This window comes from Cydia amplana, chromosome 27 (assembly GCF_948474715.1).
Source record: "Cydia amplana chromosome 27, ilCydAmpl1.1, whole genome shotgun sequence".
Lineage (NCBI taxonomy): Eukaryota > Metazoa > Arthropoda > Insecta > Lepidoptera > Tortricidae > Cydia > Cydia amplana.
The window spans coordinates 1061216-1076221 of record NC_086095.1 but is presented as its reverse complement, the minus strand read 5'-3'; the positions used below and the strand labels follow the sequence as shown (position 1 = coordinate 1076221).

Sequence of the window (15006 nt, the reverse complement as noted above, 5' to 3'; positions counted from 1 at the left end):
AAGGAAACTTCTATCACCTGACAACACTTTATCATAGACAAGTAGTGGTATCGTTCAGAAACCGTCAAACTAAATGAATTTTGTTGAAGTTTTTACATAACTTATGAAATTTGACATAATGTTACATGGATTTTTAACTTCTACTAATTTACTGAATATATTATTCATATGAGATATAATTATTATATTTCTATATTAAGTCAGGGTCAAGGTTGTAATATGATTGCATAAGTTGCATAACATATCGCCCAAGCCTCAGCCGATGCTCAGCCGGCATATTATTTTTGTTTTGACCTTTAAAAAGTTACAACTGTCAAATATTAATGTATTTAGCCCGGAAAGTTCTTTCGCAAACATCACCTATCTTAACAAAGTTTGTGGCAAATAAGCAAGCACCTATTATTTCAAGTGGACTTAGCATCTTCGAGAAAAGGTATAGTATTAGCGTAGCGCTGTTAGTTCATTTCTTGTAGATTCATTGTGAGAACAGTTGTTCTCTCGAGGTGCTATCCTATACCGGTATCTAGAAAATTATTCATCTAGTATTTCTTCTAATTATTATCAATATACCTTTCGTTATTAATAATCACTACCTACATAGTATAAAACAAAGTCGCCTCCCGCTGTCTGTCTGTATACTTAGATCTTTAAAACTACGCAACGGATTTTGGTGCATTATTTTTTTAATAGATAACCCGGCCACCCCGCTCACGTTCGGAGACGCCCGTGACTTGGACTGTCCGAAGAGCTTCTTAACACCGCCCACGTCTCGAAGATAGAGTGATTCAAGAGGAAGGTTTATGTATAATTTGTTAACCCGTGCGAAGCCGGGGCGGGTCGCTAGTTGCTTATAAATCTTATAATTTCAAATATCAACATTATTGTGAGACAACAGCAGAACCAGAAGTAAGCTAAGGTTTTCAAAATCCGGACACAATTTAATATTTAAGGGCCACTTGCACCATCTCACTGACCCGAGGTTAAGCGGTTAAACCATTAACCCAGTGTCAAACTGTACTGGTGACCATGGTAACTCCAGGTTTAACAGGTTAACCCTGGGTTAGAGGAATGGTGCAAGTGGCGCTAAGAATACCAAAGTGTCAATCTGTGTAAGAATGTCCCACAGAACATATTAAAGAGGTTAGAATGGCGCAGTTAGTATCGGAACCGGTGTCGCCGCTTGTTCCTCTCCACATTTACTAACACTCTCGCAACGGTAGTAAAAACTTGTGTGCGTGGTGAATGGATACGCCTCCTTTAGACAGATTTGATGTCTGGCTTCTTAATCTGAAGGTTATTGTTGCGCAAAAGGCATGTTTACTTGTCTGGAAGTGTGTAGATCATTTCGAACACCACCTGCTACTTCTGCTGTTGACTGTTTGTTAACGTTAAGTTAAATATTGGATTGCTTACACCTTTAATAATATTATTTTCCCCGGGGGAAAAAATGCGATTTACGCTAAATATCCGGGATTTTTTTAGTCTATGTTCGCGTTCCGCAAATTTAGAGTTGACAGCCCTACCCCTGATCACTCAGTAAAACATGTTTCCGCAGGTTCTCTCGCAACATGTCGAAGACAGCCCTAGTGATCCTGGCGCAGGGAGCCGAGGAGATGGAAACCGTTATCACTGTTGACATGCTCAGGAGGGGCGGTGTAAGTTATTCAAGTGTCTCCTCAAGCAATCTATCTATCAGGGATGTTACGGAGCTCCGTTTCCGTTAAGTCGGAACTTCCGTTTGGTATTACACATCCGTTTCTGTTCCGGTTCCTTTACTTTTGAAACGGAAGTTATATCGGATGTCAATGCTTAGCGCGGCAGCGGGACATGAGCGGTGTACATCAAAAACAAACAGGTTTATACCAGTCATTCGCCATAGCCCCGCTTGCCACGTGCTGCAGTAATTAGATGTTCTGGTTTATCCGTGTTTTTGAATTTAAAGTACGTGTTCGTATGTGTTGTGTTGTGTATGTATACCTACTGATAGTACTGACTCAGGCTCCAGTTCTGGTTCCGTTTTCGGTTCCGATTCCGTTTCTGGTTCCGATAAACTAAATTTAAAACATCTGGTTCCGCTTTCGGTTCCGATAAAACCACATCCGTTACATCCCTGCTATCTATCTATATAGCCTTTTATTCCGATCCTTGGGTACAGCGGTAATTAAGTAGATTTTATTATTTTTACTACAATATGTCCCGCAGTTCGGTGTGCCTCTTGGCATAGGCCTCCTCCAACCTTCTCCACTGTACTGTCCTCTGCAACTCTGGACCAGTAAGGCCCCAGGGTTAAGCGGATTTCATCTACCCATCTTGTTTTTGGATGTTTTTGTTTTCTACTTCCGTCTCTTGGGTGCCATAGGGTGACTTGTTTGCTCCATTTATTTAATTTGCATCTCAGCATGTGTCCTGTCCACCCCCACTTTAGATGGTCCTCAAGCAATACTATAAATAAATATTATAGGACATTCTTACATAGATCGACTAAGTTCCACAGTAAGGGGCTATTCATAAATTACGTCATTTCAAATTGGGGGGGGGGGGTCTGGACATCGGATGATGGTAGCATGACGTACGAGGAAACGGGGTCTGTCTTTCGAAGCATAATTTTTGGATGATTTTAGGGGGGAGGTCAAAACTCGTCAAAATAAGCCCTTTTATTCTGAGTTAGAGTATGTCTCTTAACTTAGTGTGCCGCTTGGTAAAGGCCTCCTCCAGCTCTTTCCATTGGGTTCTGTTGTGGGTCACTCTTCTCCAGTTCGGGCCTGCTGTGAGTTTGAGTTCATCCTCCCATCTTGTTCGACGTTTCTACCAGGGATGTTGCGAAAATCCGCATCCGCAACCGCGGAACTTCCGCATTATTTTCAACATCCGCATCTGCATCCGCATCCGCATAAAATCAATGCAGAGTTTAATGCGGATGCGGATGTGGAACAGGTCGGTACAAGAACATCTTAGCATCGGCGTAAGTGCTAGACTGCTAGGTAATTTAGTCATTCGCCAAAATAACCTGTAACGGTTTGCTATAAAACCTCGTTTGCGCTAAGCGTTTTGTGCTGGCCGGTTGCAAAAAAACATTACATTTTAAAATTTCCTTCAGGAATCTTGTGAATCTGTCACATGAATGAAAAATATGGTGTTGTATTCATTGATTGCTCACATATTTTCGCTAATAATCTTCGATATTTAATGTAAAATAATACTAACCTTGATTTAATATAGATCGCAAACTGCCGTTAGTTTTTATTATGCTGTGTACATTTCCCCGGATCGGGTAAGTGTTGTGAATCTCTAATCTAAGTTTCTTATGGGAATAATGTTACGTTGCATTCTTTTATACTGTTAACTAATCTGTTCTTTCCTGACTGCTTCATCCGTGAACACTAAAGAAATGCTAAAAGGTTAACTTTCCTGATATTTCTTTCCTTGCGGGCCGGATGACTCTTTGAATGAAAGAAAAAACACAGGCTTTTCCAGAGTACTTTAGCTTTGCTAAGTCAGAAGTCAGATTACGATCGCAATGAACCAATTTGGTCTCAGGTTCAGAGGTAGGCCCTGTATTAATGTTTGAAACCGAAGTAGAAGCAGGCTTCAGACTTAACATTTCTTGAGATTGGTTGTTAAATAAGGCGCATAGCGCTTTGTGCTGGTCAACCAACGCAGAGCCAACATTAGATATGCGTCTTAATCTGTGGTAAATATGATGTAGTAGATTTTCTGTCCGCAAGAATACGGTTTTGTCGAATTTAGTTTTTAAGGATGACAGCATAGTCTGAGACTTAGCAAGACTATCCTTGACACCATCTAGATCAATCGCAGGCTCTAAGTGAGATTCTAAAATATCCTCAGGTGGTATGTTTAATTTTACAATCTGGCTTCGAAGATCTTGTACTAAGCCAGCTGATCCACCTCTGAGAACGACCTCGTATTCAAGTTCAGCTTTTTGTAGAGACAAAAATTTAATAGGGTGAGCCATGATTAAGTCACACGAATAGGGTAGGTGTTGCGATTACACAGTAGGTTGAGAAACAGTTTTAGTTTCTTAGTATGTGGTTTTAAAACTTATTAGAATAGTAGAAGCTACAGTAGAAAGATAAAGGCTATAGAAGTGGTAACCTTGACAATAATTAACAGAAATATAGAACCACGTACCAAGGAACTGCTCTAATCAAACTTAAACTAAATATGACAGTACAAAAATGACTTAAAAATTAGAATGACAAATGAAGCTACATCAGTGAAAACTAAAAAAAGATGCTAAAGACCTGTTTCGGTAGTGCTCAGCTCAGTTAAACCTAGTATGGGCGCCAATGTGACGTTTAGCGTCGCATTTAGAGTTGGAAAGAGGTAGGAAGGAAATGAAAGTTGGATAGAGGTAGGAAGGAAATGAAAGTTGGAAAGAGGTAGGAAGGAAATGAAAGTTTAATTTAGAAAAGTTAATTAATATTAGGTATTTAGAATTACAATAAGTTAGCTAGGGCCGTGAGTCCTTATAACTGAGCCGGCAAGAATGAAATAATGAAACAAGTCTTTAATAGGAGGCACTTTCCTGAGACTCTACTTTGCAGGCGGGCAGTTGTAGATGGCTCCGCTGAACAAAGCAAGCATCGCAGTCGCAGGTCCAGAGTATTCTAAGAAGGCTCCGCACTGTGGTCCAGGATCCTCAGCTCGGAATGGAAACCTTCCAGATTGTGGAGCATGCGCATAGCGCAACCCGGGGTAGTGCAGGCTAGTGGGCTTTCAGAGTCAACCCCAGACTTGATCCCTAGCAATATTGGTCTTATTAGAATATGCACACAACGGTGACTGCGATGCTTGCTTTGTTCAGCGGAGCCATCTACAACTGCCCGCCTGCAAAGTAGAGTCTCAGGAAAGTGCCTCCTATTAAAGACTTGTTTCATTATTTCATTCTTGCCGGCTCAGTTATAAGGACTCACGGCCCTAGCTAACTTATTGTAATTCTAAATACCTAATATTAATTAACTTTTCTAAATTAAACTTTCATTTCCTTCCTACCTCTTTCCAACTCTAAATGCGACGCTAAACGTCACAAACCTATTAGAAATGAGCAGTCAAGCGTGAGTGGGACTTAATGTACTTGGAATGCGAGTCCAACTCGCACTACCGGTTTTTTGAAATATTAAATTACTAAAATGTATAATTTGACGTTTTTTATGTACCTATCTTGACATCCGCATCCGCGGCCGCGGCCTTTAAAAATCCGCATTGGCATGTCAAAAAATCGGCATCCGCAACATCCCTGGTTCTACCTATACATTCCCATCTATTCTTAAACTTTAAAAGCTCACGATTACGGGGTAAAATATTACACTCTATCGTACCGAAAACGATGATATTCCAAAAAAATGTGGTCGGAATGGCCCCAAGAATATTTAATAAAATACCACAAGACATTCAATTACTAGAGCTCAATCAGTTTAAAAAAGCCTTGAAACTGCTACTGATTCGAAAGAGTTACTACTCAATAAAAGATTTTTTAGATGATAAGGACTTGTAAATAATTTATGTAAATACCTATTATATTTTGACATGCATGCTCTCAAAATTTGTATGCCGTAAGGCGCCACATAGTGAAACTGACTGAACTGTAACACCCTATTACCTATGTTGGACAAATAAATAATTTTGTATTTTGTTGTATTTCCAGGTGACCGTCACAATAGCTGGTCTCGATGGAAGCGCCCCCGTGCTGTGCTCTCGCCAAGTGACTCTCGTCCCGGATAAGGCTTTAGCTGATGCTTTGGCCGACACTCCTCAATATGATGCGGTATGGTTATGATCTCTATCTGTCATTTGATACGAAAAATGTTGACCTGCGGTTTTCATAGATTTTTGACAAGTTTTGAATCGTATCTCCTACTTTTGCACCACAGATAGAATTATAAGACAAACGGCTATCAGCTCTTCAATCTTTTATCTCCATTTTTGTCGACCGGATTTTGAAAGAAATGAATGCGTATTTTTTATGATTTTTTCAAAAAACACTCATAGTCTTAAAAAAACACTTTTATCGTATTTAGTTTGCTGTGAAGGATCTTAGATATACGAAACCTCCATATTTGGGTTCGTCTTTGACGTCTCGAAAAACGTGTCGTAGATTTTAATTTTAAACTAATTAACACAAAAGTTATGGCCAGAATACCAGTTTTTTGGCCTAAAATTGTTCAACTTTGATGCCAACTATCTCGAAGACTATGAACTTTGAAGTAAATATGGGATACTGTATTGCTTAAAGCCGTTGCTGTTAATATGATAAGCTACAAAAAAGATTAGAAAACTAAGGGATTCAGATCGAAGGTCATTGACGTGGGGATCCCCATAAAATCCAAAGCAAGTTAATAAAATAAAAAAAGGTAAGGTATCATCTTCCTCGCGTTGTCCCGGCATTTTGCCACGGCTCATGGGAGCCTGGGGTCCGCTTGGCAACTAATCCCAGTAATTGGCGTGGGCACTAGTTTTTACGAAAGCGACTGCCATCTGGCCTTCCAACCCAGAGGGTAAACTAGGCCCGTATTGGGATTAGTCCGGTTTCCTCACGATGTTTTCCTTCACCGAAAAGCGACTGGTAAATATCAAATGATATTTCGTACATAAGTTCCGAAAAACTCATTGGTACGAGCCGGGGTTCGAACCCGCGACCTCCGGATTGCAAGTCGCACGCTCTTACCGCTAGGCCACCAGCGCTTCGAAAAAAAAAAGGTAAAGTATAGTTTGTAGCTTTCTAATAGACCCCGAAGGCTAATCCTATTGTCTATTGTTCAGTAAAACCGCACGTGCTACTTACCTGTAAAAAAGGGTCTTCATTATTCTATTAGGCACCTGAGCGCGGGCTAGTCCAACGCTCAAAAAACCAGTGTAGGTGCGCTCTCCGATAACGCGCCTTTGTTACGCATCTCGATGACACATTTTAGACTGGTTCTGTAGCGTTCGACTCGCCGGCACTCAGTAACCGAAGTACCGATTTTTTATGCAGGTGGTTGTGGCACGTGGCACGAGCGGTTTTTCTTAACAATAGACAATAGGATTAGTCTTCGGGGTCTATTAGAAAGCTACAAACTATATATAAAGGTAGGTAGGTAATTGAATAAATTTCGCGTTAGAACCGTCTATAAATGTGAGTTAATATGTGTTCAAATCGCGAAGGTTTTAAATATTATAAGTTAATAAAAGCTTGTAAACAACAGTTGCCTTCTGAATTTGCAGGTGATCCTTCCCGGAGGTCTCGAAGGGTCCGACCGGCTCTCCAAGTCCTCAGTCGTGGGGACCCTGCTCAAGGAGCACGAGAAAGCTGGGAAAATCGTCGCTGCCATCTGCGCTGGTACTGTCAGCAATAGTTGCTAAGCGGGCGAGGTGTTCAAAATTATCTAGACGCGACCAGGCGTGGCTCCGCGATTTCGTCGCGTCGCTACAAGGACCTACAAGTGCGACCAATTTTGGCCTGCTCGCGCTTGCGCCACCTAGCGGTCATATCTGTCGTAATAGACGCGTTTTGTTAGAGAGGGAATCTTCTGTACCTAGTACTATTATTTATTCTGTGACGCGACTTTGTTGTTAAGAGAATAAGAGCGTGTCAAGGTAGTTTTGAACACCTCGCCCGCTTAGCAACTTCTGCTGACTGTACAAAAACTATCTATTCAAGCAAAATATTCCGACCTGTCAATCGTTAGTCTAATGAAAAATAAGAGAGTTTTGTTTCTCATAGAAGTGTAATACGCTTACGGTAGATGTCGCTAAGCGCGTCCTTAAGGTGCATATAAAATAAATAAATCAATATTATAGGGACATTCTTACACAGATTGACTATAAGCCCCACGGTAAGCTCAAGAAGGCTTGTGTTGTGGGTACTCAGACCACGATATATATAATATACAAATACTTAAATACATAGAAAACACCCAAGACTCAGGAACAAATATATATGTGTTCATCACACAAATAAATGCCCTTACCAGGATTCGAACCCAGGACCAACTTCACAGGCAGGGTCACTACCCACTAGGCCAGACCAGTCGTAAGTAGTAGTAGTAGGAGTAAAACACTATTGTACAAAAAGAAATATAAAACAAGAAAAAACATACATCATTTGTACAAAGGCGTACGTATCCCTTCAGGGATCTCCAGTTAACCTTATATTATCGATACATAGTATATATAAAACAGTCGCTTCCCGCTGTCTGTCCCTATGTATGCTTAGATCTTTAAAACTACGCAACGGATTTTGATGCGATATTTTTTAAGAGATAGAGTGATTCAAGAGGAAGGTTTACGTATAATTTGTTAACCCGTGCGAAGCCGGGGCGGGTCGCTAGTTAACCTTATATTTATTTATTTCTAAGGCGCACTTGCACCATCCTACCAACCCGGGTTTAAGCGGTTAAACCGTTAACCTAGGCCCGCTTGCACCATCCCTAAACCCAGGGATAAGTGGTTAAACTGTTAGCCTAGTGTCAAATTATACTGGTAACCATGGTAACTTCAGGTTTAACCGTTTAACCCCGGGTTAGTGGAATGGTGCAAGTGGGCCCTAGTGTCAAATTGTACTGGTAACCATGGTGACTCTGGTAACCAGTTAACCCTGGGTTAGTGGAATGGTGCAAGAGGGCCTAAGCTAAGTATTTCCATTCCCAGCTCCAACAGCGTTCGTGGCTCATGGCATTGGTCACGGAAAACGCGTGACGTCATACCCCACGACCAAAGACAAGATCACCGGAGACTACACCTACGTAGAGGGGGAGAGAGTGGTCGTAGACGGCAACCTGGTTACCAGCAGGGTAAGTAATAAGCACAGACAAGACATCCTCTAGACTGAGCATAGTAACGCTACCCCCTCTGCCACTTAAGCTTTGGATTCCTCCGAAAGCGGTGCCGTCATATAGCGGCCGCAAAAGACGGCCGTCTTTACGGTGGCGACAGGTGGAAAGTACCACGGCGTCATAACACACCGTCATCCACCAAGGTCAAAGCGGCAAATTTGAAAAATGTAGGCGCGAAGGGATATCATCCCATAGAAAATTTGAATTTCGCGCCTTTTTTTACTGACAAGATTTGGTTGACTAGCTATAATAAGCACAGACAAGACATCCTCTAGACCATAGAGAAATATAGTAAGACAAGAGTGCTCACTCCATACATCAGTTAGACTATTAATTTCAGTGTCTACATCTAGCATCGAGTAGCGGAACTATCAGTACTGCTACTTGACTATAGATGTAGCACCGACCGGAAAGTCTTATCTCAACAGCATAAGACTTTCCGGTCGGTGCTACATCTATTGTCAAGTAGCGGTACTGATAGTTCCGCTACTCGATGCTAGATGCTAATAGTCTTTTTGGTACTATAACTGATGTATGGAGTGAGCAATCTATGTCTAGACCATAGAGAAAAAAATACATACAGTGCTCACTCCATACATCAGTTCAGACTATTAATTTCAGTGCCTACATCTAGCATCGAGTAGCGGAACTATCAGTACTGCTACTTGACAATAGATGTAGCACCGACCGGAAAGTCTTATCTCAACACCATAAGACTTTCCGGTCGGTGGCGACATCTATTGTCACGTAGCAGTACTGATAGTTCCGCTACTCGATGCTAGATGCTAATAGTCTTTTTGGTATTAAAACTGATGTATGGAGTGAGCACTCTATGTATTTTTTTCTCTATGGTCTAGACTGAGCATAGTAACGCTACCCCCTCTGCCACTTATACGGTAGTTTTATTCCATCTTCGAGTCAATCCCGTGCCGTGATTGGTCCGTGTCTTTGAACGGACCAATCACGGCACGGGACTCGCTCACCTCGTCCCCCGCACCCCAGTATTTTTGGCACCATCGGTTTCATGAAATAATTGCTCTAAACTCCGTCTAGAGGATTCCTAGTCTATGGTAATAAGTTTTTGGCAAAAAAATCAGTTTTGGTACAAGCTTTTATCGCTGACTGTACTTTTCTTTCACAGGCAACTAATACCATAGAGAAATATAAGTAAAGAGTGGTAACTCCATACATCAGTTTTTTTACCAAAACGCGAGTTATTTCGTAGTCGACATCTAACGTCATGTAGCGGACATTATCAGTTCTGCTAGTTGACAATAGATGTCGCGGCAAACAAACTCTGAAACGCTTGCAGAACGCAACTCATGCTAGACCGCCTGGTGTCAAGTGGCGGTACTGATAGTTGGGCGTTTTTTTTTTGTTGTCCCTTACACTTTTTTTTTCAAATTTGTGATTTTTTATGTTATTTCTACTCAGAATCACGAGCTCTGTCTATCCTAATAGGAGAAAAAGTGTCCCAAAATTTCCATACATTTTTCGATCTTTCCATTCCGCGACCGCCATACAAAGTCTATGAAAAATGGTGACGTAATGGAAATAAAATTGTGGAGACGGGTCTGTTTAAGCTAACACGAATATATTTAGTAACTCTATTTTTTAATTTAATTGCAGTGAGACGCCTCATTCGGTTCTCGTATGTTTCTTTTCTCGTAATGTGTTAATCATACAGGATTCTGACTCTTGGAGACCCTATACATCTCTAAGGATAATTTGATAAACTATGTTATTTTTTAGTTCTGACACTTAAGAGACATTTACACCTCTAAATACGTTTAGATTTTTTTCCATGTATCTGTTTTGTTTTTATTTTAATATTATTATTATAGTTTTTTTATGTAATTCGACATTAAGAGACCTTATACATCTCTAAGTAATTGTATTACGTTAGTTTAATTTGGTAGTTGTAGTTGTATTTAATAATTGTTGATGTATTATTATTATTATTTTGCTTGTATGTAAATTCAATGTTGACGTGTAAAAGTGCCCGTGTGGCCTATTTGCTGAATAAATGTTGAAGTTGAAGTTGAAAAACCTTAGGACACTTTTTTTCTCCTATTAGGATAGAAAGAGCTCGTGATTCTGAGTAGAAATAACATAAAAATCACAAATTTGAAAAAAAAAGTGTAGGCGACAACAAAAAAAAACGCCCAGTTCCACTACTTGACGTTAGATGTCGACTACGAAATAACTCGCGTTTTGGTAAGAAAACTGATGTATGGAGTTACCACTCTTTCTTTACTTATATTTCTCTATGGTATTGGCTGAAGGTCCTTAAAATAAAATTGTCCACGTCTTTCAGGGTCCCGGCACAGCCTATTGGTTTGGTTTGTCTCTGATCGAGCTGCTGGTCGGTAAAGAAAAGGCAGACCAAGTGGAAAAAGGCATGGTCATCAGCTCTTACTAAACAAGCATACTCGTAATGTACCGCAGTCATAGAGAAAAAAATACATAGAGTGCTCACTCCATACATCAGTTTTAGTACCAAAAAGACTATTAGCATCTAGCATCGAGTAGCGGAACTATCAGTACTGCTACTTGACAATAGATGTAGCACCGACCGGAAAGTCTTATGCTGTTGAGATAAGACTTTCCGGTCGGTGCTACATCTATTGTCAAGTAGCAGTACTGATAGTTCCGCTACTCGATGCTAGATGTAGGCACTGAAATTAATAGTCTAACTGATGTATGGAGTGAGCACTCTTGTCTTACGATATTTCTCTATGCCGCAGTGTAATGCTTTGGTTTCCTCCGATAGCGGTGCCGTCATATAGCGGCCGTCTCCATACAAATACTACGACACCCATATTTAGCCGTATTATTTAGTATGGAGACGGCCGCTATATGACGGCACCGCTATCGGAGGAAACCAAAGCTTTAGGGCTGTAGTGCTAGGTGCACGACTGGTGCTGCCCTCATTTTGTCGGATTTTCTACGTTAAATCTTATGGAGTAAAATTAGTTCAAGCGGCTGCCGCTAGTACTAATGTTGGACATTCCATAAGATTACCTGTGTTTGTGACGATCAGCGCCACTTCCCCCTCCACCGATACGTCACACACATGATAACTATAGCTGGTCAACCAAATCTTGTCAGTAAAAAAAGGCGTGAAATTCAAATTTTCTATGGGACGATATCCCTTCGCGCCTACATTTTTTAAATTTGCCGGCTTTTTCTACTGTCAAGATCTGGTTGACCAAGTATATTAAATGTACGATTTAAAAAAGACACTCATTATGCCATAAAAAACTACATATTTTTTAACTTCATACCTCCTTATATTTACAGTCAACCAATATTTCCATGTGCATTTTTCTTAAAACGCAAGAACTATTCAGTGTGAAAGTACTATTCGAAAGATTGGTTAATAATAAGTGTTATTCAAATAAATATTTGAAATTATAAACATGTCTTTTATTTGAATTAATGGGGTTGGCCGGTCGAAGCATTTTGTAGATGGCGCCAGCATAGCTTGCCCTGTCAATCCCTTGAATTGTGTCAAATTCTTTTTTTAGACGTATCCGTCATTGGCATCAAAAAGGTTAAACCCAAAAACATAAATAAAACAGTTCGTAAGATATGTGACCACATTTAATCTCTGTGACTTAATTAATACCTACTTATTAAATTACATCTATCAATTTAACACTTATACAAAAAAATCTACAAGTAATATTCGATAGTTCCGACTTTATGAATACATATTTACATTTCATCAAAAACAAGACGCGTACAGTCAGCAGCAATAGTTGCTAAGCGGGCGAGGTGTTCAAAATGATCATGACGCGACTTTATTGTTAAGAGAATAAGAGCGCGTCAAGGTAATTATGAACACCTCGCCCGCTTAGCAACTTATGCTGCTGACTGTACTTAACAAATCAAGAATAATAATATAGCAAAATACAATAACTCAAAGAAAATACCTTCATGCTTTCAAATAGGGTTCATATTGGCTCGCCTGTGTCCGTGATGTTGGCATGTGAGTAACATTTTTGATTATAAAATACATTAAATGCATTAATAACTTCCTGTAGCAGAACTCATATAGCACTTCTAATAGTACATTACGATACACGTGCGAAAAGTAGGAACTTCGCACGTGTATTGAACGTTTTATAGTACATATAGCTCTTTAAATTTTCGACATATGCACGTATTGTGCCAATTACCGCACTAGGGCGGTAAAGTAGCACCATATGTACTGTAAAAATTGCCAATGACTGGTTCATTGAAAATGACTTATAAAAATATCAAATACAAGAATTCAACGAAAAATAAAAAATATATTCAAATATACATAAAAATACAATGAAACAACAACTAGCACTATACAAATAGACCGTATTATTTAGAAAAAAGTCGAGATTTACTACATTTTCAAATATAACATTAATAACTATGATTCAAAAACGATTTTATATTACATTTAATACTAGATAGGTGTTATTTTTTGTCATTATAACTATGAAAATTATGATTATGAAAAACTGTGTTTTTACATCCCAGATATACTAAAACAATAGTTTGATCGGCCAAACCAATTTTGATGGAAAGTTATTTAATGTACATAAAATTATATAAAAAAAGGTATATTAAAAGATAAAGATAAAAATAACTTTATTCAAGTAGGATCCATTGGATCGCTTTTGCATCGTCAATGTCTAAATAAGAATTAATACATTACAATTTGGAAAATTAATACATTACTACTTAATACTGAACTAAAAAAAAAAGATAATAATAATAAAATAAAATAAAAATTAAATTAGAACATGCAAAAGTGCGATTACCTAATGGTAGTTATGTCATTGTATATTTACAATAATTTTTAATTTCATGCATCATCAAAATATATACAAATTATAAATTATACCTACCTAGTTAATGGCTGAATCAGCATTTTGCATCGTCAAAACAGGCGGTCTAATCGTTTAAAAGAAATCTATCACATATAATATAGGCTGAAGAATTAACGATAAGTTTTGTCATTGATTTAATTTCGCCTTTTATACCACGCTTTACGTAAATCGGCCGATGCTGACGATTTTTGAGATTTCTTATTATGAATTAATTCGTTTTACCTTACTTACAGATTTCATATATTTACCTACATTTATATACATCTTTCCATATGGACAAATCCACTTACTTTGCCAAGGTCTAATCGTAAAAATATAAACAGGCGGTCTAATCGCTTAAAAGAAATCTATCACATATAATATAGGCTGAAGAATTAACGATAAGTTTTGTCATTGATTTAATTTCGCCTTTTATACCACGCTTTACGTAAATCGGCCGATGCTGACGATTTTTGAGATTTCTTATTATGAATTAATTCGTTTTACCTTACTTACAGATTTCATATATTTACCTACATTTATATACATCTTTCCATATGGACAAATCTACTACTTTGCCAATGTCGGCTAAATACTATACGAAATTCGACACTGTTAGATAAAATGTACTTTTAATGTCAGTATAAAAAAAATTACATGGACATTTTCAGAGATACATTTTTGTAATTCTTCGGATTCCCCCGAATACTATGCCTAAGTAGGTATTTCAAAGAATATAAGTTAATGTCATATTAATTTGAATATCTGGATCTTCTGGAAGACCGAACTTTGCTCAGAAAACATATAAAAACTCAAAAATGCGCTTTTTCCCAGAGATAAGACCTAGCTAGATCGATTTTTCGCCCCCGAGAACCCCCATATAGCAAATTTCGTCGAAATCGTTAGAGCCGTTTCCGAGATCCCCGAAATATAGCGGTCAGCCATGACCGAAACCCTAGAAAATGACTAACATGGCGAGTGTAAGAATAGCTTTCGATTAACATGATCACTTACTACAGTGTTTTTTTACCCTATTTCTCTTCTATCTCTCTCTTCCCTATGCCACAGAATAAATAATAGTACTAAGTACAGAAGACTCACTCTAACAAAACGCGTCTGTGACGATCAGCACAGATATGGCCGCTAGGTGGCGACAGCGCCACGCGCGGCTTATGGCTTTCCCCAAAAGTGGGGCCGAACGGATGTACTTTTAGCTACCTGTAGCAAAGCGACGAAATCGCGGAGTGAGACACCTCTGCCTATGCGTCTTTTCTATGTCTCTTAAAGGAGCTCCTTTAACGCACTGTATTGTCTCGGACACG

General features: G+C 39.1%; 1 protein-coding gene across 1 annotated transcript; it reads left to right on the top strand.

The window, feature by feature from the left end:
- The first annotated feature begins 285 nt into the window (after nt 1–285).
- LOC134660493 (protein dj-1beta-like) lies at nt 286–11253 on the top strand. Its single transcript, XM_063516263.1, has 6 exons — nt 286–433; nt 1556–1655; nt 5666–5785; nt 7222–7336; nt 8647–8789; nt 11149–11253. Exons 1-6 carry the CDS (start codon nt 324–326, stop codon nt 11251–11253), a joined length of 693 nt encoding a protein of 230 aa, XP_063372333.1. The 5' UTR covers nt 286–323.
- The last annotated feature ends 3753 nt before the right edge of the window (nt 11254–15006 follow it).

Coding starts and splice junctions, on each gene's coding strand:
- LOC134660493 (XM_063516263.1), top strand. CDS start 324: ATGTATTTAGCCCGGAAAGTTCTTTCGCAAACATCACCTATCTTAACA. Junction 434..1,555: donor CTTAGCATCTTCGAGAAAAG/GTATAGTATTAG, acceptor ATGTTTCCGCAG/GTTCTCTCGCAACATGTCGA. Junction 5,786..7,221: donor ACACTCCTCAATATGATGCG/GTATGGTTATGA, acceptor CTGAATTTGCAG/GTGATCCTTCCCGGAGGTCT.